This window comes from Artibeus jamaicensis, unplaced genomic scaffold (assembly GCF_021234435.1).
Source record: "Artibeus jamaicensis isolate MK-2021 breed Jamaican fruit bat unplaced genomic scaffold, CSHL_Jam_final contig_426, whole genome shotgun sequence".
Taxonomy (NCBI): domain Eukaryota; kingdom Metazoa; phylum Chordata; class Mammalia; order Chiroptera; family Phyllostomidae; genus Artibeus; species Artibeus jamaicensis.
Window position 1 is genome coordinate 438,491 of NW_026521826.1, and position 26,698 is coordinate 465,188.

General features: G+C 35.2%; 1 protein-coding gene across 4 annotated transcripts in view; it reads left to right on the forward strand.

The window, feature by feature from the left end:
• Nucleotides 1-26,569, forward strand: part of TRDMT1 (tRNA aspartic acid methyltransferase 1) — a 47,224-nt gene extending 20,655 nt beyond the window's left edge. Inside the window, exons 3-11 of one of the 4 annotated variants that reach the window (XM_037161811.2) lie at nt 8,067-8,143; nt 10,237-10,308; nt 10,930-10,995; nt 12,273-12,342; nt 13,680-13,763; nt 15,132-15,475; nt 18,177-18,234; nt 19,282-19,411; nt 26,142-26,567. In XM_037161811.2, coding sequence (XP_037017706.2) covers nt 8,067-8,143; nt 10,237-10,308; nt 10,930-10,995; nt 12,273-12,342; nt 13,680-13,763; nt 15,132-15,475; nt 18,177-18,234; nt 19,282-19,411; nt 26,142-26,242 — 1,002 coding nt within the window. In that variant the 3' untranslated portion in view covers nt 26,243-26,567. Of the gene's footprint in view, nt 1-8,066; nt 8,144-10,236; nt 10,309-10,929; nt 10,996-12,272; nt 12,343-13,679; nt 13,764-15,131; nt 15,476-18,176; nt 18,235-19,281; nt 19,412-26,141 lie in introns of all 4 variants that reach the window. The other 3 variants (XM_037161813.2, XM_037161814.2, XM_037161812.2) reach the window with 3 other exon arrangements.
• Nucleotides 26,570-26,698: the final 129 nt, after the last annotated feature.

The following is a 26,698-nucleotide window of genomic DNA, read 5'->3' on the forward strand; positions in this document are numbered from 1 at the left end:
TTCATGAGCTTTTGTACATATTTCTTTATTTATACTGCTTGGACCTCATAATGCTTTTCTTGTTTCTGATTTTTATCAAATTTGGGAAGGTTTTGGCTGTTACAGCTTCAAATATTTTTTCTGTCTCTATCTTCACTTACCTCTAATTTATATGTGTGCTTTATGTATGTGTATGTATATCTGTCTGTGTATAAGTATTTTTTCATATTGTTGTTCTACTAGAAGCACACTATATTGCTGTATCTTCAGGGTTTTGTGTATTTTTTTCATTGTGTAATTTTTTATTTCAGATTTTTTTATTTAATTCTTTTTGTATTTTCAGTTTGTCTCGTTTATTTTCTTTAGGTCCTTGAATAAATTGATAATGTCTGTTTTTAAATCTTGGCTAATTTCATCATCTTTTTCATTGTTGAGTCTGTTTCTGTTGGTAGATTCCACCTCATATTTTAAAAGGGATAGAAGGTTAATGGAGAACTTAGGAGTAATGAGAGGCTTTAAGGATTTTATGTTTAATAAAACAGCATATACTGATCATTTGAACATTTGCTTTATGCAAGGCATTTAGCTTTTCAAGGGAAGACAGATATAACTAAGATACAGTCTTTGTCTTTCAGAACTTACTATTTAGTGCAGAAGTTGTACACTGTACTCTTTGAGTGGACCGATTGAATGTAGCATAAAAATACATTTCTGCTCCAAAACTTTATTCCTTTTCCTAATAGAATAAGAAAAGAATAGAAAAGAGGGGATGGAAAATTATTATTAGTTAAAATAGGATTTAGTCATAAGCCAGAACCCAAAGCCATGAAGAACAGTGTTAGTGTCAGTGCAGTGGAGTTGGTACGAAAACTTGAATGAGGAAGGCAAAACTGCATGTCGACCTCTGTGTGTTTTGTGCAGATTCAAAAAGGGTAGAGTGGCAAGGGAGGAAACCAACATACCCAGTAATTATTTGTTCAGAATCAGAAGAGACAGTTAAAAATTTAAATCTCTAGGCTGAAAGGGTCATTGCAACCTCTGCACGCTTTCTGCCTGCCCTGAATGTGACGTGGGCTAGGGACAGAGGCGAGCTCTTAGATTAAAGGATAATGCAGGTTCTTCTAGGAACAGTGCAGCCACAAACTACCTGAATGGAGCTGCTGCAGTTTCATCTTGTCTTTAGCAAACTCCTAGGTTCACATGTAGAATATACAACAGAAAAATAACATTAAGAAGCAGAAGAAAATGTCAAACACGTCTATGGGAGCTTGAAGTACTAAAATAAAACACAGTATATGCAAAACAAGAACTCAAATATATGAGTATATAAAGTTCAAAAAGCATTAAGACAATAAATAAGGCTTGAAAAGTATCAGTGCTCTGAAAAAAACAAAACAGAGGAGAAAAATGAAATTATTATAGAATTAAAAGTCATGTCAGAGTAGCAAAAAGTAAAACGGCTAGTGCTGCAAATAGGTCATGAAGGGTGGAACTTGAGAAAAATAAAGTGAAATGAAGTGAAAACAATACAAGTCAGAACGTTGCAGAACAAATGATAACTACTGAAGACAAAAGTGATCCATGAGAAACTTAATTAGTGCCCTGAAGATGATAAAACAAATGTAACAAAAATATTAACAGAAATAGATGAAAAATTTTCTAAAATAAAAACCTACAACAACTCATGAACTGTACTACCCACAGAGCTTTATTGAAAAAAATTACTTGATTACATAATCTAACAAAGCAAGAAATGAACTGAAGTAGAAAACCCAGGAATGAAGCTGCCTTGTTAGGAAGAAATTATGGTTAGAAAACAGAGTGAAAATGTAAGCCTTTGCAGTGTAGAAATAATAATGTAATCGGAGTAGGAAAGGAAAGTGAGACTTAAAAAGTACATTTATTTTTCAAAATTAGATGAAGCTATAGATTTTTAGGACAATGTTTAGTGTTATTGTAAGGCGCTCAGTTGAGCTGGGAACTACTGAACTTTCAGGGGTTAGAGTAGCTGATTAAAGCAACAGGGCAAATGAAAGAGTGAAACCTTAATTACGTACTATGGTGATAAATGCAAGTCTCTAAAAAGCAGAGAAAATGCAGACACCCCCATTTTATTTCTCCATGTGACAGCACACTAGTGGAGATTTGGTGGGTCAGCACAGATGTGGGGTCAGTTCCCTGTTGAGGGAGGGAGCCCTTGATGTTGGGGGAGGGCTGGGCACTGGGGATAAGGCTAGGTGTGGAAAGTGCTGTTAGTCAAAGTGGGGAGAAGTATTTTCAAGGTTTCTTCCTCCTCCTGCAAGGAGTCCTTGGCAGAAATAGAGAGTGCCTGAAGAGCACCTCTGCCCAAGGTCTCTGATAAAGGGACCTAGGAATGCCAATATGTGGAGAGCACGACTGGCCCAGGGGCCTAAGACCTTGGCTACAGCTGCCCTCAGAGGCCGCGGTGCACTGCCCTGCCCCAGTTCTGCAGCTGCAGGCCAGCGGCATCCCCAGTGAAGTCTGTCCCCTGCCAGGCAGAACTTCTGTAGTTGTCAGTCATCAGGCCTGAAAAATCCTGTAGAGATTTTCAACCAGGAGCAGGAAGGACCCTTCTGTTACAGAGAAAACTAGTAATAAAACTCAATCTGTGATTTATTTAGGTAGAAAATGAGAAATTCTAAGTCACTATTATGTAAACTTTATGTGAGCACAAACCTTGTCTGCATGTTCATTTTCGTATTCCCAGACCTAGCACAGTGCCTGGCAATATAGTGGGTCCTCTGAAATACTAGCGAATTATGAACATTGTTTAATGAACAGCATATTATCCTTAAGAATGGGCAAATACCAGGCAAATGCCAACAAAGGGTAAAGAGGGGTTTCAGAGTTAATATTAGAAAAGATGGACTTAAAGACGTAAAGCATTTAAGAGTCATAGAAAGTTACTTTTTAATGATAGTGCAATACTTAAAAACATTTGTCATGAATATTCATGTACAAAATAATATCAGGGTCCATAGGGCATGAAATGGTAGGAAATACCCACTCAGTAAGCTTTATCGAATGCCTATTATATGCTACAAAATAGGCAAACCATTGCCATTGTCTTATGAAAATGTAAACTCAGAAATTCTGCGTCAAATATGACCAAATGGATCAGAAGCACATTGAAAGAATAATAAAGCATAACCAAAATGGATTTTATTTGGGGAATACAAAAGTAGTTTAGTATTCAGAAATTCTATTAATATTATGTAACATGTTGACAATTGAAAAGAGCAATACTATGTGCTAGGAAACAGTTGACAGAATGCAGTGTCTTTCTGATCATTTTCAGTTTCTCTTAGTAAAATTAGAGCAAATGAATACTACCACAGGATACATGTGACACTGATTTTACGTGTGCATGTGTACATGTCTTTATATGTGTTTAAACACACACATATGCATATCTCTAAACCCAGTAACACGTTAAATTGTAAATCCTTAAAAAAGCATTCTCATTAAAATAATAAATAAGACAAGGATATGTACTATTATTTAATATTGTTGTAGATATTAGCTAATGCACTTACATAAGAGAAGTAGTATATGTTAAGGAGGATTTCAAAGAATAATTGTGTATGCCTAGAAATATAAAATATATTGTGCTACAAATAGTATAAGGAACTATTAATATATTTATTTATTTATTTATTTATATTTTTTATTGATTATGCTATTACAGTTGCTCTATCCCCCCCTTTATTCCTCTCCACCCCACAACCCCATTCCCCCCCTTTCGTTCATGACCACGTGTCTTAAGTTCTTTAGATTCTATATTTCCCATACTATTCTTGCCCTCCCCCCTATCTATTTTCTGCCTACCATCTATGCTACTTATTTTCTGTACCTTCTCCCCCCTTTTCCCCTCCTCTCCCCTGTTGCTAACCCTCCATGAGATCTTCATTTCTATGTTTCAGATCCTGATCTAGCTGTCCTTTTAGTTTGCTTTTGTTTTAGGTGTGGTTGTTAATAACTGTGAGTTTGCTGTCCTTTCATTGTTCATATTTTTTATCTTCTTTTTCTTATCTAAGTCCTTTTAACTTTTCATATAATAAGGGCTTGGTGATGATGAAATCCTTGAATTTGACCTTATCTGAGAAGCACTTTATCTGTCCTTCCATTCTAAATGAAAGTTTTGCTTAATAGAGTAATCTTGGATGTAGGTCTTTGGATTTCATGACTTGGAATACCTCTTTCCAGCCCCTTCTTGCCTGTAAGGTCTCTTTTGAGAAATCAGCTGACAGTCTGATGGGAACTCCTTTGTAGGTGACTGTGTCCTTAGCTCTTGCTGCTTCTAGGATTCTTTCCTTCATTTTAATTTTGGCTAATGCAATGATGATGTGCCTTGGTGTGTTTCTTCTTGGGTCCAACTTGTTTGGGACTCTCTGAGCTTCCTGGATTTCCTGGAAGTCTATTTCCTTTGCCAGATTGGGGAAATTCTCCTTTATTATTTGTTCAAATAAGTTTTCCATTGGTGGCTGTTCCTTTCCCCCTTCTGGTACCCCTATAATTCGGATATTGGAGTGTTTAAAGATGTCCTGGAGTTTCCTAAGACTCTCCTCATTTTTTTGAATTCTTGTTTCTTCATATTTTCCTGTTTGGCCATTTTTTTCTTCTTTCTGGTTCATTTCCTTGATTTGAGTCCCAGTTTCTTTTTCATCACTATTGGTTTCCTGTGCAATTCCATTCATTTCAATTAGTTTTGCCTTCATATGTTCCTGTAATGTGACTAAAATCAACCATTTCTGTGAGCATCCTGATCACCAGTGTCTTGAACTGTGTGCATCTGAAAGTTTTGCTATTTCTTCGTCGCTTAGAGTTATATGCTCTGGGCCTTTGAGATCTTCCTGAGCCATTTTTGGTCTGTTTGCACCCGTTAAGTATAAGGAGCAGAGCCTTAGGTGTTCACCAGGGTGGGGTTGCCCACATCACTGGGTTGTGATGCTGTATGTGGGGGTGGGGTCAGAGTGGGAAATGGCGGCCCCCTCTGTTGCCTCCTGCTGCTGGGGCCTGCTCGGTCCTGGCTCACTGCCCATTCCCTCGCTGGTCTATTTATGCACAAATGCGTGACCACAGTCAACCTGCCGCCCTGCACCCTCACTGGTTCCTCCTGTCGCTCACTGGATCGCTCACTGGGTCACTCACTGGGTCTGCCCGTTGCAACCCCACGCCTGGGATCTGCGCGCCTGAGTCCATCTGACCGAGTTTTCCTGTGTAACTGGCTTCACCCCTCTTACCGGTCAGGCTGAAGAATTTGTTGTTATCAGACTTCTGAAAAGTTCAGTTTTGTGTGTTCTGGCTGTGTTTTCTGTTGCTAATATTTTGTTGTCTCTAAACTTGGTTGTGTAAGAAAGCATGGTATCTTCACCTATGCCTCCATCTTGGTGGAAGATCTCAGGAACTATTAATATATTTAATAGTTAACTAAAAATAATATGAAGAACAATTGGTACATTTAATAAGGAGGCTGGCTACAAAGATTTGATAGACAGCAGTTTACTGCATATAAGCAAAACACATTAGAAAATATAATAGAAGAAATTTCTATTTATAGTAGCTAAGTGAAAGTTATAAACACCAAGAAATAAACTTTACAAGAAATATGCATGACCCATACAGAAATAAAAGAGATTTGAGAAGCAGATGTATATTGCACAGGATGACAACATTGTACAATTTTTTTCTTTCTTTTTCGATTAACTATATATTCACTAAAATAGTCAGAAGTTTTTTTCTAATCTATAAAGTTTTCTACTGAAGTTTAAATGAAAATTAAGTGTAAGAATAGCCAGGAAACATCGGAATAAAGAAATAGAGAGACAAATAAAACTGCTCATTAATATGTGATAAACATGGTTGCCACACTGAGTTAATCTAATGTCCTATGAAAGCAAAGCTATTTTCATGAACCTGTATTGCCCGTTTATGGAAAAAGAATAGATTTTCATCAGCTTTATAATGTCAAATTACAGTTGATCCTGGAACAATATGGGGGTCAGGGGCACTGACCCTAGTGCATCGAAAATCCACGCACAGCTTTTTTGCCCTCTCTGGTCCCCCATTCAACCTTGGCTGCTGCAATCAGACAGACAGAAAGTATGAGAACCCCCTTTTCTTGGGTCTGCATTTAGCAGCAGGCAGTAACTGTAAAACATGCATCACATACAACTTTTAACTTTCCAAAAACTTAAGTTTTCTCTCAGTATTTGTGAGGGATTAGTTCCAGGACCCCACTGTGTCTATCAAAATGTGCAGATATGCCACAGGAATTTTTAAAACATGCAGATGCCTGACTATTTAGTCAGGGGCACTGACCTCTTTTACCTTAGACTGTCAAATAAAAAAATAATAACAGCCAAAAACAATAGCTGTCCAATGTGAATGAAACAAAATTGTGCCTATTTTTTCGTCAGATTGGCAAAAAATATAATGCATTTTTTGGTGTGCTGAAGAATTTTAGTAATTAGTTTATGTGTGCCAGGAGATCAAAGAGGCTGAAAATCGCTGGCACAGATCAATGCATATGGCCAGCCCACCACATCTGTGGACCCCCCAAGTGCAGTGCAAAAACAGTACAGTTATTTATTTTTAAAATTCATGGATAAGTAGACCCATGAAATTCATACCTATGTTGTTCAAGGGCCAGCTGTGTTAAAGATAATTCGTATATATCCATAACTTGAATCACAACACATTTATTGACCTAGAATGTGAGGCTAAAGAAAGTTGGGTGGTGTGAGTGATTGTGTGTTACATAACTGCTCTATCGTTTGGATTGTACTATAACAATTCAGTTTTCAAGAGTCCTATAACTTTGTAATTTTTCATGTCTAGCTGTATTGGAGATGTTAGCTGTGTTTATATAAGGATTCTCCTGATGTAAGAGATAGTTATGTAATTTTTGCTTTGGTTTTAGGAACTTAGCTGTAATCAGTCCACATTTGAGTAACAAAATCAATGAGTTGCGTAGCACACGACTGTGCTGACAGACTGACTAGAGTGTGATGTGCTGTCTGATTGTACCGCCTGCCGCATGTTTCTGACGGACTGTTCGCTGTACGACTTCCAAATTGTTTTTTGTTAGGACCCAATGTTCCAGAGGTATTTTAGAAACTTATATTAAATTTTGATTTCATTTTACATGTATATCTTGAATTACTTAAAAGCCTGTGAGTTGAAAGTGGTAGACATGTACATTTAAACTTTAATACAATGGAGACAACTACTGTGCTCCCCAGGTCAACTCAGTCTTTACGGACCTCGGAGTAAAGCTCTTCCTGCTTTATGTGTGTACTTAATTCCTCGGACATGTGTCATCACCAGGAGTGGTATGACTCTGGGCTTGTCGCTTTAACTTCCTGGTTAAGAGTGCACACTAGGACAGCTGGCAAACTCACGACTTGTGTTTCTCTGTATTTTATCTTCTGATATATAGAACAGGAGCAAAATAGCGCATTTTCCAACTGCTTAGCTCAGTAGGGATTATTTTGATGAATTTTATCTACAACCTTCTGAAGGTCTTTGAGTAGACACAACTAGAGAACAATATGCTAATTTTGCATAACTGACTACAGGGCCAGTTTCCACTTGGTGCTACAGTGACAGAGACACACACAGAAGGGACGGTGACTACTCAGGACATCCCGTTTCCTAAGTAAAAAATTACTGATGGGGAGGTGCTTAACATTTATTTGGCCCTATGCTGAAAATCATTCGCTATGAAATAAAGTTCTCCATGTGTGACTCTGGAAAACACAGCAGTGTGTTGGTGGCAGGAAATGCCAGGGGCCCAGGAAAGGACTGTTAGGGCTCTGCTTGGCTGGCTCTAGGGCTCAGGGAATGTTGCTTAACTTTTTGTGGCTTTGGTTTCTCCACAAGATTGCTTTGGAAAATTAGTTTAACTGAAGTTGATTTGAAAAGTAATGTGTTACATAAACTTTTAGGTATTGTAAATGAAGCTATTAACTTATAATTTCTGATATATTTATAATTAGCATTGGTATTCCTTTCCCATTCTATACCTTTTTACATCCCCTCTCCCCCAAATGTTCATTCCTCAGGGCATTACGCTAGAAGAGTTTGACAGATTATCTTTCGATATGATTTTAATGAGCCCTCCCTGTCAGCCGTTCACAAGGTATGTATAATAAATACTTCTCTGTTGAGAAAGTGCTTTTGAAGGACTCGTTAAATCAAATCATACCATAGTTTTGAGCATGGACACTTTGAGGGACATCACCTGCATTTTCATAGTTTTAAAATTTGTCATAAATAATTTATTTTACCTACTCATATTTATAATTCAGTGTTAATTATGAAGAAAATAGCAATTACTGCCACATGAGCAAAGCGATTTGGTCAGTAGTAGATGTGCAGTGACCACATGGGACCTCTTTTATACCTTCCTAAGAAGATACCATCACAGGCCACTGAACGGGAGGGGTACGTTCGGAGAAGTGCATGGCCAGGCAATGCCGTCCCTGTGTAAGCGTCACGGAGCGCACTTACACGCGGCTGGGTCACGTGGTTACGTGCTGTTCCTGCCGCTCCCGGGCTACAGGCCTGTACAGCACGTGCAGTACTGAGCACTAGACCCTTATAACACAATGGTAAGCATTTAGGTGTCTAAACATATTAAACCTGGCAAAGGTACAGTAAAAATTTGGTGTCAAACATAAAATATGGTATACCTGTATAGAGTATTTACCACGAGTGGAACTCGCAGGAGTGGAAGTTGCTCTGGGGAGTCAGTGAGTGAGTGTGAATGAATGTGAAGGCCTAGGGTATTACTGTGCACTTCTGTAGGCTTTGTACACACTGTACACTTAGCTACTCTAAGTTTATGAAACAACATGGATTGAATCAAACAAAAGAAAACGATGCAGCCAAGAGACATGGTGAAAACGTTGTATTCATGAGGCTGTTGCCAGCGTAACCTGGCGTACTGTTTTACAGCAAACTTAGCTTAATAAGTAGAAAGGGTACACTCTAAAATGATAAAAAAGTATAGTATATTAAATACATAAGCCATTGTTTAACCAACATGGTCAATTATTATCATTACCAAGTATTACATACTATACATAATTATATGTGCTGTGCTTTCATAGGACCGGCAGTGCAGTAGGTCTGTTTACATCAGTAACCCTACAGTCAGGTAAGGCATTGCCTATGTATGATGCTGTGATGGCCACAGCATCACTAGGCAATAGGGATTTTCAGCTCCATTATATAGCCGTGTGCTGGCAGTAGCAGTAACTGATTCTGTACTGCTGTCACCACTTGGATGCTGAAAGGAAAGGGTCAGAGTGAGAACAACACAAGATTTCTGAGAGCTCTGTTCAAATCCACTCTAATCTCCCATTTAAACCTCAGGCCCACTGACGGTTTTAGCCTTGCTGTCAGGTATGAGGAAATGGACACATGACATTAGGTAACTTATTTAAGACTATGAGGCTAGTAAGTAGCACGGTTCTCTGTTTTCTACTCCTGAGGCCCAATCCCAGTCTTTCCTCCTGCTTGATAATTTGAATCTTTAAAAAAATTTTTTCACTTAAAGTTGGCATTAAAAATTATTTCATATTAGTTTCAGGTATACAGCAAAGTGGTTAGACAATTAACTATTTTGAATCTTATTTGTAAGAAATAATTGCTAGTCCAAATACTGCCTGTGTAAGTGATCTGTTTTGACCTAGTTAGTGTAAGTAACCAAGTTGCAACTCCTGCTTGTAGAATCAAGACTTCAGCTATCTTAAGTCTCTCCTTTTTACATTGGGCAAAATTGTCTTAGTTTTCCCTACTACTTTGATCTGCTTAGATGATATGTGTTGCCAACCTACCCAAGCAGCTCATTCGTTGACTGGAACTTCTGTTGTCTCATCTGGGGCAGAGCAAACATTGCCATCAGCTATTGTGTGTGTGTGTGTGTGTGTGTGTGTGTGTATCTTTCCTAATCCAAGTTATTTTAAGGGGGTAATTGATTTTATTCTTCACCACTGACTTCTTGGATTTTGCCTTATGGAAGTCATTTGGCATATTGTTTGGTAAAAGTAAATTGTAAGTGTGTTTATTAGGTAAACAAGGCCTTCTGAAAAATTGAATGAATAAATGCATTTTGTTCTCTGTAGCCCAACTAATTTTAATTCACTTGGTTTGAACTTTTTAACTGTGATCTGGTATGTTTATGTAAGATTCTTGATAAACTTGTGTGTGCTTTCTCAACCCCTTTAGAATTGGTCTGCAAGGTGATGTGACTGATCCAAGGACAAGTAGCTTCTTATATATTCTAGATATCCTCCCAAGGTAAAACCTTAGATTCCTGTACAAACTTACCTTAAGTTTAAAACTTTGGACCTGGAAATGTGATGTTGGTCATTTTATAGGAATTAGCAGTGCATGCTGCCTCAAGATACTGTGCGGTCATTTATCCTCTGCCATGACTAATACAATAACTGCAAGTGTTTGCTGATTCCACAGTTGCCACTACAGTGAGTGACAGGGAATTATAGCCTAATAGCTGAATTCCGTTGCCTGTGCTCACGGTATTAATGCAGCTGAAGCTTTTCTTGGCAAATGCTGGTACCCATGGTCTGGGAGCTTGTGCCAGTCCTGGGAGTGACAACGCTGTGTATGTGGCGGCTCACTGAGTTGCGGTGTAGAGGCCCTGTGTGAAACCACGTTTGAGATAAACTCAATGGAAATTAATGTTTCAGATGTTAACTTTATCAGGTGTGCTATGATTAGGGGGAAAAATGAATAAAATATGAGTTGTCTTCATCCCTTATACAGTTCTTTTATTAGAAAAAGAGAGTTCAGGAAATTACTTACATCGTATTTCCCACAGTAAGGATTTTCTTTATATCTTACTTCTTAGCAATGAGATTTTTGGAATTCCATTTGTTTTTGTTTTTGTATTTTTTTTAGATTACAAAAATTACCGAAGTATATTCTTTTAGAAAATGTTAAAGGTTTTGAAGTATCTTCTACAAGGTAAAAAATGTGTTTGTCTTGTGTTCATCTTACACATAGTATAAGTACATTAAATAGTATTAAATATAGTAGGAACTATTGTGGAATAAAGATCTTAAAAATAAACATGTACATTCTGACATTTTATATCATGTTATATATTTTATTCAGAATGTTGATTTTGACTAATTAATAATATGAAGCATCACAAGGTTAAGTTTAACTGATTCTTTCCCATTCTGATATTTGAATTCTTCCAGAATGAGCACTCATTTTAATGAGAAGCTATTTCTCAATTTTAACTGCTTTTTTGGTGCCTATTTCTTTAGAAGCAGGAATGTCTTCAGTGAGAATTGGTTGTTAAGATCCATCCAAATTGTTGCAAATGGCAGTATTTTATCATTTCTTGTGGCTAAGTAGTGCACCATTGCATATATGTACCACATTTTTTTATCCAGTCATCTATTAAAGAATCTTGAGAATATCATGTTAAACAAAGTAAGTCAGTGAGAGTCATATGATGTCACTAATGTGTGATATAAAACTGAAAGCAACAAATCAACAAACATGAAAAAAACAAAAACTTATAGACACAGACATCAGTATGGTGGTTACCAAAAAGAAGGGGTGGGGAACCAGATCGGTGTATGGTGATGGAAGAAGATTTGACCTTGAGTTATGGTCATGGTCACACAGTGCAATATACAGATGATGTATCATAGAATTGTGCACTCGAAACCTATACAATTTTTATTATTTACTTACCGCATCTGTTTTATTAACTAGTGTCACCCCAATAAATTTAATTGACAAAAGAGAAAAAGAGATTCGACTTTGTGGACAGGCATTTTCCGTCCTAGAGTTAGAGGGGAGAAGCAAGCCCTGTGTCAGGGCCCTTTCCCATGGCAGCCCAGATGGAGAGAACACACCCAAGTTTTTGATTCAGCTGCTGTCTCTAACAGTGTTGCCCCATCTGATTTGCTACAGATAGTTCCAGTTCACATAGCAAATCTATTATCAGTAGATGAGTGATTCTATTTCTCACCAGTTTGGATAAATTATTTGATAGCTGTATTTATTTATAATTTGAATTATCTCCTTTTTTGGTGGGAATGTAATTTATGAAGTACTGGACTTAATAAAGACCTAGGATTATTCTTTCTAAACAACTTGAGTGGAGGTACAGTTTTCACTTAAAATGCAGTTTTATGTATGATATTTTACCTAAGAACTCCATTTTCACCTGTGGGATGAAAGCTTTTCTTTTTTCTTTCCTTTTATTTTTTTTGTCTTTTCAGAGACCTGTTAATAAAAACAGTGGAAAATTGCGGCTTTCAGTACCAAGAATTTCTGTTATCGCCAACCTCTGTAGGTACCAAAATTATAAATTCTTACATAAATTTTTTCAAAGGGAATTTGAGTCAGTAAGAAGAATGGATCTATATGGATAATATAGGTAAATCTTAACATTACTTCAGACATGGGTTTTACTTTCAAAGAATATGGTGAATCTATAGGCTTATAGATTCACTTACATATTTTTTATGAAAAATATATAACTTGAGGCTCACAGAGAATATATTTTTCTTTGCACACAGAAAAAAAAGATGTTTTGAAAAATATGTGAAATACAGTATTACCAACTATGTGTGCTGCAGCTTAGTAATGCCTCAAAATAATCCAAAATAGAAAACAAAATGAACACAGGATAATTTGTAATTCCTCTGAGGGGCATACCATTAAAATGCAGACATTGCTTGTATTTCATGGTTAAGAAATGGATTATGATAGGAATTTAGTAGATTTTTGATATTGTAAGTATACTGTCTATTTTCATCTTTTGTTTATTAACCTGTTATCACCTTTTACCTATTTTACAATTTTTTATCCTAACATTAGAAGAAAACCCATTTCAAAAATTAGATGTCTGTATTTTTGTTCTTATTTTTGTTGTTGTTACTGAAACTAAGTATACCCTAAGACTAAAATCAAGTACATTAAAAAAAAAATTTGGTGTCATTCACAGTGACTTCTCTGTAGGATCAGAGGTATCTGCCTGCTTTATGGTCGACCCAAATTGCGGGGGGGGGGGGGGTGATAGGTGCCCTAGTTAATAAGGGGCTTGTAACCTTTATCCATCTTCCTCTTTTCAGTCTGTTCCTTTATTCAATAAATTTGTATTGAATGAACACTTACTTCCATGTGGAACTATCTTTAATGGACTATGTAGGCTAATGTTATACTTTAAACCTAAAACTAAATTAACACCAATATAAAAAAATTAGATGTCCAGCTGTGGAAATTGGCGATATACCTGACCTCATATTTTATTTCATTTTTATTGCCTTTTACCTTTAAAATTTGATGAATCCTTTTTTAAATAAAATGAGATTATAAATAGCTAAGAGTAGCTGTATTTTATTTTTTATAGGTACATATTACAATAATGAATGTAAAAATGTCTATATAACTTCTTTCCTGGGAAATATAAAATGAAAGTGACTTACAGACATATAATTTATCAGATTCAATCTTTATTTCATGCAAAATAAGGTATATAAAAGCAGTTTAAAGGGTTTAAGAGTTGGTGCAAAGGAGTCTTCCACAACTCAGTAATAGAATTTATTTGTAGCAGAGGCTAAATGTCCCTCCCTGAGTTTCTTTACTAGGTGCTAACAGTTGATTCAGATCTCTTTAATTTCCAGCTTGGCATTCCAAATTCAAGGCTACGGTATTTCCTTATTGCAAAGCTTCAGTCAGAGCCATTATCTTTTCAAGCTCCTGGTCAGGTATTATTATTGTTGTTGCTGTTATTTCATTATTATTTATCTATTGGAAATATATCTCAGTGTGCTAATATATTTCAAAAACTACATTGTGGAGATTTTATATATATATATACACATATATATGTATATATATAAATAAGCAATATATATCAATATATATTATATATATAATACAATAAGATATACATACATATATCTTATTGAACCTGTGATGTAGACCATGCCCTAGGTCTATCCCCTAGGCATTTCTTTCTAATGATGCCAGTTTTATTGCTTTAAACAGAACACTTTTGTTTCATCATTAGAAAAAAATGAGTTAAAAGTTTTTAAAAGTTACCATTAATGCTGTTATCTTCCTTTTCCTTCTATAATTTACCTTCTGACCATTGACTACTTTGCGTCATAATTCCCCCAACAAAATCCATTGACTACTTTTGATAATTAAAAAAATGGCTTAAGAGCATTTTCATGCATTGGTTGCATTTTTGTTGAAGTCAATGCAATTTAGCCTTAATTGATTAAAAGAGGTAATGATGGTACAAACTAAAATAAAATGCCCAGTTGCTATAATAGGATATCTAATTATATAGGCAGTTGTACATGCTTCTGTCAGAGTTTGTCTGAATAATAGAGCTTCAGTGGTTCAAGTGAAGCTCTCCATAAAGCATCACAGGTAAGAACTTAAAGTCATATCCTGGCAACAGGGTCAGTAGTGTGATTTCAATCCCTGCAATATAATATCAGTACAGTCCCCTCCCTGTAGTGGGCAATTCCAAAAAGAATGTATAAAATATATTAACAAAGATTCATCATTGAAAATTTCTGGAACTTTTTTCCCCCCAAAATAAGACTTTATACACGGTTATATGTTTTGCAGGAACAAGTTTTTCCTTATGGAACTCAGGAGTAGAAATAACCTTTCAGGGTGAAGGTGGTTTTTTATAGTTACTAATTTTACTTTAGATCATGGGTATGTTCTAGTTTTTTTCATTGATGAAGGGGTAAGGCAGGCTTTTTTCCAAAGCACAATTTCTAGAAATGCTAATGTTGCTTTCTAAACTTTTTTCACAGATACGATGTTTTACATTTATTCAACATACTTGTGTTACTTTGTTGAATTTTTTATTAATAAATACAGAAAGTAGTAATTCCATGAAATAAATCGTTTGCAGCCAGATGACACCAAAGCTGTATGAAGAAAAACTTGTAACAATTTGTATAAATACAAGTAAACCACAGTTTTTATCTTTTTAATGACAAATTTATAAGGGCTAAAAGATTTTTTCATATAATGTTGGCTAGATCTTATTAATTTCCTTTATTTTTAATAAAGTTTTGGATAATTTTTATATTTTTGCTTAATGCTAGATACTGATGGAGTTTCCCCAGATTGCTTTTGAACATCCTCAAAAACATGTGGTAGATGCAGGAAAGAAAATTGAAGGAAAGAAAATTGAACCAAATGTTTGCTTTGATAGCAGCAGACAGTGTTCTGGAAAAGAAGCCGTTCTTTATAAGCTTGAAACTGCTGAAGAAATTGACCGGAAACATCAACAGGACAGTAATCTCTCTGTGCAAATGCTAAAGGATTTTCTTGAAGATGACGCTGACATGAATCAGTACTTTTTACCACCGAAGTCATTGCTTCGATACGCTCTTTTGTTAGACATTGTTAAGCCCACTTGCAGAAGGTCCATGTGCTTTACAAAAGGGTAGGTTTCAAAGAGACTCTATTCATAGTATGTCCACAATAACCAGGTTTTTATACCCATTGTTTTCCTTAGTTCTTCTCAAATCAAGGAGCATTTTATAAAATGTTTCTGCTAGAATGATTTTTCCCCTTAATTGCCTGCTTTCATGTTCCAATAGAATGTACAAGTAAAAATTCCTTTTGGCAGAACATTATGTGCAGAACCCACAGAAGTGCTCATAAAAGATGATGCCGTTTGTTTGGTGACTTTCATGTGAGCGTAATTACCCATGGTGGAAATGTTGTTTGTAAAGATGCTGAATTGCTGATTTTTAGCACCGTTTTTAATGGTACAACGGACCTCAAAAATTTATATCCACTCATAATCAATGTAGAAGAAGAAATTAAATTTTAGCATTAAAATATAAAATTAAATCATCTGGCATGTGTTAGAGTACATTTTAAATTTATTCAGTTTTGCCCCAGCTGGGTGGCTCAGTTAGCTGAAGCATTGTCCCGTATGCCAAAAGGTTGTGGTGTCCCATCCCTGGTTGGCCCACATACAGGAGGCAATTGATCAGTATCCCTTTCTCTCGTTCTCTCCCTTCCTTTCTTTCTAAAATCAATAAACATATACTTGGGTGAGTATGAATTAATTAACTGATTTTATCCAATTTTAAAAATAAGTAATATATTCTTATGGTTCACAATACAAAAGTTACTAAGATTTTTTAAAAATATTTTATTTATTTTTTAGAGAGAGAGGAAGGGAAGGAGAAAGAGTGGGAGAGAAATATCAATGTGTGGTTGCCTCTCATGTGTCCCCTACTGGGGACCTGGCCTACAACCCAGGCATGTACCTTGACTGGGAATTGAACCAGCAACCCTTTGCTTCACAGGCCCGTGCTCAATCCACTGAGCTACACCAGCCAGGAAGGTACTAAGATTTTAAGATTGCCTTCTGCTCTGTCTTTTGGCGATTCAGTTTCCCTCTCCACATGCAACCAGTAATTTCAATTTACTGTCTAATCTTCCAGAGGTAGGTACTATGTGTGAGGGTGTATTTAAATATACATGTGTATTTTACCCCCTTCTTTAAGTAAGTGGTAACATATTGTATCCATTATTATGTGACCTTTTTTATTGCTCAATATAAATTGGATATTATTGCATATAAGTACATAAAGAACTCTTCTATTGTGTTACCACCTGGCTTGTTTCACTTAGCATAATACTCTCCCCTTTAAGTGGAACCTAATCAACAAAACAGACAAGCAAGCAAAATATAACCAGAGACATTGAAACTAAGAACAAACTGACAGTAACCAGAGGGGAGGTGGGAGGGGATAATGGGGAGAAAAGGGGGAAGGGTTTCAGGAACATCTATAAAGGATACATGGACAAAACCAAGGGGGGTTGAAATACGGAGAAGGGGATGGGGATGGCTGGGAGGCAGTGGTGAGGGGAAAATGCAGACACTGTTGAACAACAATAAAAAAATAATTCAGAGCCTAAAAAATAAAAGCATAAGATGAAAAACAACAATAACAACAAAAAGAACTTTTCTCATAGGATGGATATATCAAAATTTTTTTACTGGTTATCTTTGGGTTATTTCTAAATGTTGATATATGTTTCATCAATTACTTAAAACCTAAAAGGAAGGGAAAAATTAGGTCTTTCCAGAAAATGTTATAAAAGATCTCTGGCTCTGCTTTGTTAATGCCATTCAGCTTCATTACATAAGTAGTCATGTGATTTGCAGCTTCAGGCCTTCTCTTTACCTGCTAGCTGTCTGTCTTGCACCAGGCACTGTGCTTCTCACATAATCATACCAGACTCATTCTGGTTTTATCATACTTTGGCCTTGTACTTCCAGGGGAATGGGTTTATTGCTTTTTATTACCTTAAATGACTTCACTCACCTGTTGTCTATTTCCAAGTCCAATCGTTTTTTTTTAGGATTCTAATAAAATAAGACATTAATTTTGTAATAAAAGACAATCTGGAGATGTTTTTGTAATTATATAGTATGAAAGAAGCCTTACTGTAAAAGTCTATTTTAGCATAGATAATATATATATACATACATATATAATGACATATGAGAAAACAATTGTTCTCCAGTGTGAATTTTTCTTTAATTTATATTTAATATTGGTCTGTTGGGAAAAAAATAATGATAATATGTTGAACAACCAGATTGGCAATTATCTTAGGGAAGAAATATTAGTAACATGTTGTAAGTCTCATGTTTGCCATGGTCCCGGAGAGCAGGGTCTGTGTTTGCGAACAGACATGGTGGCTCCAGCACTGTAAGAAAGGGCAGCCCCTTAATTCCCCCACATAACATTGGTTTAAGTGGAAGGGGTGCAAACTGAGTACTATCTGTATGTAGATTGGTGACAAGTGCATGCTTACTGGTGATGAACCTTAAAAAGTGATGGTACACAGAAATGACAGTTGATACTACATGATTCAGAATATATTTACACTATTAACAAAACTATGCCAAGTTTAGTCTTTGGGAAATTTAAATAGAATGCTGTTATATCCCTCACCTAGTAATTTTCAATTACCAAGCATATTTATGTGATGATATTCAGAATGTTTCAGAAGCATATAATTATATGTAAGATTGGTTAATTTATTCAGTAAATATTTTTTTAAATTTCTTTAACAAATACATTAGATGCTATATAATATTTGTGTTAATTTTTCAGTTATGGGAGGTACATAGAAGGCACAGGATCTGTGTTACAGACCACAGAGGACGTGGAGGTACTGTACGCATGCTTTAGAATTAAACGATTTGAACATTGCTTTAAATAGAATGCTCAATACTTAAAATTTGATAATGCCAAAATAACTGTACATATGCCACTGGGAATTAATATATATATATATATATAATTTATTCATATTTATATTCAGGTATTGTAATTCTTTATTCCAGAAAATTTTCTTTTTCTTGTTGCATAAGTTTATGTACAAAAATATTTTATGTTTTTATTTTGTTTTTATTCCTACCTTTTGGATTTTTAATTCCATAAAGAATAAATTGACATGCATTATTTCTCTAAAATTATGCATACATATTGTGATATTGGACACTTCCTTTGGAGCACATGCTATAAAACTGACTTTTAAGGAAAGAAATCTGTGTTTTAGCAAGATATTTTATTAATACTTCAATTATAAACTCTTTGTGGTGTCCTGGTTACATATAAACTTAATATATTATAAGTTTTATACTTTTGAATAAGTTTGAAATGAAATCACATTATCTTCTTTTAGGCTGATTTAATCTCTTACTAAAATTTACCCATTTTTTTTACCCAAAAATCTTATCAGAGGCATGATTGTCTGTATTTATGAAATTATACTTACTGAATATATTTTATCATTTTAAGAAAATAATTTAATGAAATTGATCATAAACAGTAAACGTTTTAAAGATATACTTGTTGAGCATTATAAAATCAATTTCATGGTTGATCGAGTTTCTTTTTTTAAATCTTTCCCTATACATCTTTTATGTTATATCATTATTTGTTGTTTATATTTTTATAATTTAATTTTTGAGGGATCAAAAATGACAGATCCTCTGCAAGTACCCTGATCTGTTGAACATTAGCTTTTGTTTATTTTCTAAGTTTATGTCACTACCAATGAGCCAGTTATATCGTTTATAGAGGAGACATTTTTCCCATGCTGCCTGTGTGGTAGCAGACTGTATGGCTGGCTTTTTAAACTGTCTCACAACGCATGATCTTAACAAATCTAGCTGCATTCCCCTTTATCAGTTATCTTGTGTTTTTCTTACAGATTGAGAACATCTACAAATCTCTTACCAATTTGTCACAAGAAGAAAAGATTAAAAAATTGTTAATGCTCAAACTTCGATATTTCACTCCTAAAGAAATAGCAAATCTCCATGGATTTCCTCCAGAGTTTGGTATGTGGGACACAAGCTTTCATTTATTAAAGGTCACCAAATTCATCAGGGAGTCATATGGGTAGTTTATGAAGAAACCCTTGCTCAGACAGATAGATGGAAGAAACCTTTTTGCTTTCCTGACTGTGCAGTTTTGACATTTGTCTTCCCTCACCCTCGCACATTCATTTATAACCTGCCTCAATCCATTCCATTCAGATTCAATTCCTCTTCTCCCTCTATTCCATTAGTGGTCCTGAGTGATTTTCAGGCACTGAGGGCCGAATCAGCAATTCCTCCCCTCTCCCATGGATGGATGTTAACAGTACCTTTTTTCCAGCTTATTTTCTTGTGTTTAGAGGTTCTATTCTAATAACCCAGTACTAAATCGTGTGAAAGAAGGCCGAGAATTCTTTTTGTATGAAGAAATGAAAAGGTGGTTGAGGAATTTATTATTTTTGTGTAAGGGGTTTTATTCTCCTTAAAGATGCATTCTTATCAAGTATGTGCCTTTGTCCTTCCCTACAAGGTGTAAGTGGAGAAGGTGGAGAAGTGGTCTAGGAAGGAGCTGTCCTCATGGGAAGAAAGGGTAACTGAGGAGCACAGATGCCAGAACCGACAAAAACGAGGGGATCCCCAGAACAAAAATAAGATAGACGCAGTTCCAGAGTAAGACAAGACCTAACTCATTTGCAGTGCAGGAATTCCAGGGGTCGTTGTTATTAAGAGATGGGACACATTGCCATCGCCTCTCAGAGCAGCCCTGCCATTCCTGACCCCACCTCCTTGGTGCCCTTGCTCTCCCTCTGTGGACGCCTTGTCTTAGGTGGGGTGGGTACGTTCCCATACCTGGCTCATGAGAAGGTGAAAGCCCTTGAACATGCTTCCAGGGCTGCACAAGGAGGTCATGTGTTTTTGACTCTGCCTGCAGTTTGAAGGCAGAAAAGCCAAACTATCAAATCCAATGTTGTTTTAATAGTGGTATAGTACTATTCCTGAAGCACATAATGAGCTGAATGGGTTATGTTTTAAATTCTAAATAATGATTTACAGAAGAAGTTTTAGAACACATCCTTCTGTACAGTGTGAACAAACTGCTAATATAATTTGACCAGCTCTGGGTAATTGATTCTCTCAGCGTAGTCACAGCAAACAGGTTTATTTTGTACTCTGTCTTTTTCTTGGTGACCTCATTCAGTCACAGATATCCTAGGGAGTGTTATTTAAGAAAAACACAGACTTTCCTTGTCTTAGTTTATGTCGCAAAGTGAGTGAGAACATCATCAAACAAAGAGCTGAGGATTAAACTCAAGAATTTAATTCCTAGTCTGCTTTCCTTGTTTGTTTTTTCTTTTTTTAGAATGAGCAAAGGTACTTTGAGTAGTACTAAAAAGAGAAAAGAGATTACTATCTAATAACAACTGATTCCTAAGTTCTGTGTGAGTGCTTTTGCCAACAGTAGCCATCACTTTCCTAGTACTAAAACAGCATGGACGCCAGGGTCTGACTGACTGAGTTTGAATTCTGGCTCTACCTGAACCACTCGCTGCCTTAGTTTACACATCTGTAAAATGGGGATGGTGCACCAAATTCATAGGGTTGTTGTGATAGTTAAGTAAGTCAGTATTTGTAAAATGTTTACACACTGACAGTAAATATAAAATATAAGTGTTAGCTTTTGTTTTGTAAATCATAAACATTTATTTGTTTTTATAGCCTTTAGTTCATATATATATATATTTCCCATTACTTAAAAATTTTGGATGGGTGAAATATATGTGTAATACATATGAGAAAGCCTTTTTCATTGTTTACCTTCTTTTGAAACATGTGATCTGTTTGTGCGGCCAGACTTGCCCTGATGTCATCAGTAAGTAGCTCTGTGACAGAACCGCCCTTCATGTGTGCTTTTGACATTATTGACTCCAGCTCCACAATGGGCATTGTTTGACCTGCCTGCTGCTGGCATTGATGGGTTTGCATTGATTTTTCCGTACATTTTGTCCTGGTGCCCTTTGTGGCTAATGGCATGCATTTGTGAGACAGCAGGCTTTGGAAGAGAAGAACACTAACCTACACTTACTAAATGAAAGCTGCTAGCTTGACCTCACTAATTCTATGTTTTTGTTTATGAGGATTATTATTATTATTATTATTTTTAATGTACATAAGCCTTTTAAAAACCACCTTTAAAATTATGTAATTTTCCCATAACCTGGATTACATTTTAATATCTATATTTATATATAAAATGCACATATGTAATTTTTACAAATCTGATATATATTTGTAAAGACTTTATTTATTTTAGAGAGGGGGGAAGGGAGAGAGAAAGACAGGGAGAGAAACATCGATGTGAGAGAAAAACATTAATCAGTTTCTCATACTCCAGACCGAGAACCAAACCCACAAACCAGGCATGTGCTCTGACCAGGAATTGAACTGGTGACCTTTTGCTTTGCAAAACGACACCCAACCAACTGAGCCACACTTTGCAGGGCCAAATCTGACTTATTCTCAAACTTTTCTTCCCCTCCAATGTAATCTTAATATTGCAAAAGATTATCCTATGATAATCCTTTTGTAGATATATTTGTACCTGTGGCTACTTTGAACTTACTAATTTTTGAGATGACTAATGTGCTTGCCTAAGACATACTATCTTTATAATAGCAATTTTATGATTATGCTTAATTGCAAATGTAATTTTATTATGGCAATCACAGTTACTTTATTGTAAGTATAATGTCAAGTGTTAATGAAGCAACTTTATCCTCATCAGATATCTCTGCCTTTTGGTCCTCACAAGTATATGAAGTTTTGCTATTCTTAAAGCTCTTCAGTTCATTCTTTTTAGTATGTAAATTCCTTTTCTTTTATATAATTGTTATGTCAAAGGGTACTGAATGTGAATATCCAGCACTGTAACTAACATTATGCCATACACTCTGAGGCACACACAGTCTTTTATGTTGATACTTACAAGGCTTCGTTCCGGCAAATGTAGTGTCTGTGGGCCATTTTGTTTTGAAAAAGAATGTAGCAAACAGAAGTTTCCCATGAGAAAGTCAGTTTGTGCAAGCAAATTATAAAAAACAACTGTGTGGCACCTTTATTATCCAGAATATATAAAAAAACTCCTACAATTACAATAAGAAGAATCATATTTTTTAATGGGCAAAGGATATGAATAGACAATTCTCTGAAGAAGATAGACAAATGGCCAATAAGCACATGAAAAGATGCTCAACATTGTTAGTTATGAGGAAAATGTAAATTAAAACCACAATAGATACATACCATTTACATACAGATACAATAGATACAGAAAGACAATAACAGTGTTGAAAAAGATGGAGAAATCCCTGTACCTTTGGGAATATAAAATTGTATAGCTGCTTTGCAAAATAGTCTGCAAGTCCCTCAAGTGTTAGAAATAGAGTTCTTGTTTGACCCAGCAATTTCACCCCAGGTGTATATCCAAGAGAATTAAAAATAAATGTATAAACATAATGTTCATAAGAGCATTGTTCATAGTAATAAAAAAAGTAGAAACAACCCAAGCTTCTGAATGCATAAATAAAATGTAGTATATCCATACACTAAAATATTATCTGGCCATAAAAAGAAATGAAGTATTGGTACATTCTGTAACATAAATTAACCTTGACAATATTATGTTAAGTGAAAGAAGCCAGAAACAAAAGCAGCATATTGTATGGTTTCATTTATATGAAATGTTCAGAGTTGTTGAATCCTTAGGGACAGAAAGTAGATTACTGGTTGAGGGGCAGGGAGGGACAGTGGTGAGGGACTGCTAATGGATATTGACTTATTAAAAAATTGAGGTATGATTGATATAATATTGTCTCAGTTTCAAGTATACAATGATTGGATATCTGTAAATTGTGAAATGGTCACCACAGTAAGTCCAGTTAGCATCTATCCCCATACATAGTTATAATTTTTCCTTTTTTCCTCTCGTAATGAGGGCTTTTAGGATCTACTCTCTTAGCAGCTTTCAAACAGGGAATACGGTGTTATTAACTATAGTTGCCCATGCTGTACATTACATCTTCATAGCTTACTTATTTTATAGCTGGGACTTTGCACCTTTTTATTCTGTTCCCCCGTTTTGTTCCCCCTCCCCTGCGCCGTCACCACCAGTCTTTCCTTTGTGTCTGTGAACTTTGCTAAAGAACAAACCAAGCAAGAAACAAAGTTTCTTGGTTTGTTCTTTAGGTTCCACATATGAGTAAGATTATACAGCATTTGTCTTTCTCTGACTTACTTCACTTAACATAATGCCCTCACTCTCCAACCATATTGTCACAAATGGCAAGAGTCCACTGTTTTTTTATGGCTCAATTGTATTCCACTGTACGTACTGTATATATGACATTTTCTTTTCCATTCCTTTATTGGTGGACACAGGTTATTTCCGTGTCTTAGTTACCATAAATAGTGCTGCAGTGAATGTAGAAATGCACATATCTTTTCTAGTTAGTACTTTTGTTTTACTGGATAAATACCCAGAAGTGAAATTACTGGATAATGTGATAGTTCTATTTTTTGATTATTTGAGGAGCCTCTATACTTTTCCCACAGTGGCTTAACCTATTTGGATTCCCATCATTGGTGCACAAGAGCTCCCTTTTTCTACATCCTTGCCAACACTTTTTAGTACTTGTCTCTTTGAAAATAGCCACTCTAACAGGTGAGATGAAGGAACATCTCAGTGTAGTGTCGATTTGCATTTCCCTGATGCTTCGTGATGTTGGGCCTGTGTTCACGAACCTGTCTACTATCTGTATGTCTTCTTTGGAAAAATGTCTATTCAGATCTTCTACCAATTGTTTTATTTCATTGTTTGGTTATTTTGGTTTTAGTTTTTGCTGTGTAGTTATATGAGTTCTTTATATATTTTGGATATTAATCCTTTATCGCATTCACAGATATTTTCTCCCATTCAGTAGTTTGATTTTTGTTTTGTTTTGTTGAGTGATTTCCTTTGCTGTGCAGAAGATTTTTAGTTGTAGTCTTTCGTGTTTGCATTTGCTTTTGTTGCCTTTGCTTTTGGAATCACATACAAAAAAATTATTTGCAAGACCTTGTGTCAAGGAGCTTACCATCTGTGTTTTCTTCAAAGAGCTTTATGGTTTCAGGTCTTAATATGTTCAAGTCTTTAATCTATTTTGAGTTAATTTTTGTGTACAATGTAAGATAGTGTGGTTTCATCCTTTTGCATGTGGCTGTCCAGCTTTTCAAACACCAGTAATTGAAAAAACCATCCCTTCCCCCATTTTATCTTCTTGCCTCCTTTGTCATAAATTAACTGACCATACATGCATTGGTTTATTTCTGGGTGCTCTATTCTGTTCCACTGATCAGTGAGTCCATTTTTATACTCATACCATACTTTTTTGATTACTATAGTTTCCCAATGTAGTTTGAAATTAGGGAACATGATGCTTCTAGCTTTGTTCTTTCTCAAAATTGTTTTTGCTATTTGGGTTTTTTGTGGTTCCAAATGAATTTTATGATGGTGTGTTCTTTTTCTGTGAAAATAGCCATGGGAATTTCATCAGGTATTGCATTGGGTCTGTAGATTGCTTTAAGTAATGCAGACATTCAAACAATCGTAGTTCTTTCATTCCATGAGCACAGAATATCTTTACATTTATTTTTGCCTTCTTCAGTTTCTTTCTTCAGTGCCTCACAGTTTTTACAGTATAGGTCTTTCACCTCCTTGGCTGAATTTCTTGCTAAGTATTTTTTAAATTTATTTTTATTTTTTAATTAATTAATTTAATTGTTGTTCAAGTACAGTTTTCTGTCTTTTACTCCCATCCCAGCCCACCCCCCCAGTGCCTAAGTATTTTATTAATTTTGATGCAGTTTTAAATTGGATTGTTGTCTTAATTTCTCCTTTTGGTAATGCATTATTAGTGTATAGAAACAACAGATTTTTGTGTGTTGATTTTGTATCTGCAACTTTACTGAATTTGTTTATTCTAACCATTTTTTGGTTGAATAGTTAGGGTTTTTTGTATACAATATCACAAATCATCTACAAATAGTGATAGTTAACTTCTTCCTTTCCAATTTGAATGCCTTTTTTATTTCTTTTTCTTGCCTAATTGTTCTGGCAAGGACTTCCAATACCGTGTTGAATAAAAGTGGCAAGAGTGGACATCCTTGTCTTGTTCCTGATCTTAGGAGAAATTGTTCAGCTTTTCACCATTGAGTATGATGTTAACTGTGGGCTGGCTTTCTTTTTCAGGTGATTAAAATGTTCTGGAATTAAATAGTGGAGGTGTATGAAAAACTTGTGACTATACTAAAAATCACTGAATTGCACAATTCAAAATGGTGAATTTTATAAAATGTAAATTGTATCTTCACAAGCCTGTTATTAAATGAAACAACTGTGAAATAATGGTAGCCACTGCTTTTCCTAAAGTTCACGAACATGCAGATTTCTAGGAGTTCTGAGGATGTTAAATGCAAATGTGTGTGTGCACTGTGCATAATATGGTATGTAATGTGATATGACAATATCATATCTAGTAATACACTGTTACATAATATTATTGGCTCTAAATCCTCATTTGTTAATTGATCTTCATGGAGACCCTAGGGACTTATTTATGTATATGATCACTGTTCTTCTACTAAAGGATATAATCCTTTTATCTCTGGAAGTTATTATAAATGATTGTATTATTAATTGTTATCTCTCTTTTTCTAGGATTTCCTGAGAATGTAACAGTGAAACAGTGTTATCGTCTACTTGGAAACAGTCTCAACGTGTGCGTAGTAGCTAAACTAATCAAAGTCCTATGTGAATAATTTTAAAATGACTCAAAAAGATGGTCACAGTATTCCATCATATCCAAATGGTAATTCTGAAATTCTAGTTTGAATTAGCTTTGATGAAATTCAACTACATTACCTTGTTCTCTCTTTAATATAAAACTTGAATTTATCACAAAAAAAATGACAATTTATTCCCTTAAGTTTACACTAGTGTGTTTTGTAAAGTGAAATTGTTGTTATGCTTTAGGTAAATATACTTTCATATGAAATTGTTAAGTATATATGTAAAATATTTTTTATAATATGGTATAAACAAATTTAGGAACATTAAAATTTTAATGTTGACATCAATATTTTATAAAATGTCATAATAGGCATATTATAATGAACCTGAGAAGTTGTATACTTTTGTGTTAATTAAAGAAATTGCTTTATGAATCTCGTCATTTTTTTGTCACATGATTATTCCTAATTCTGAAATAATGATTT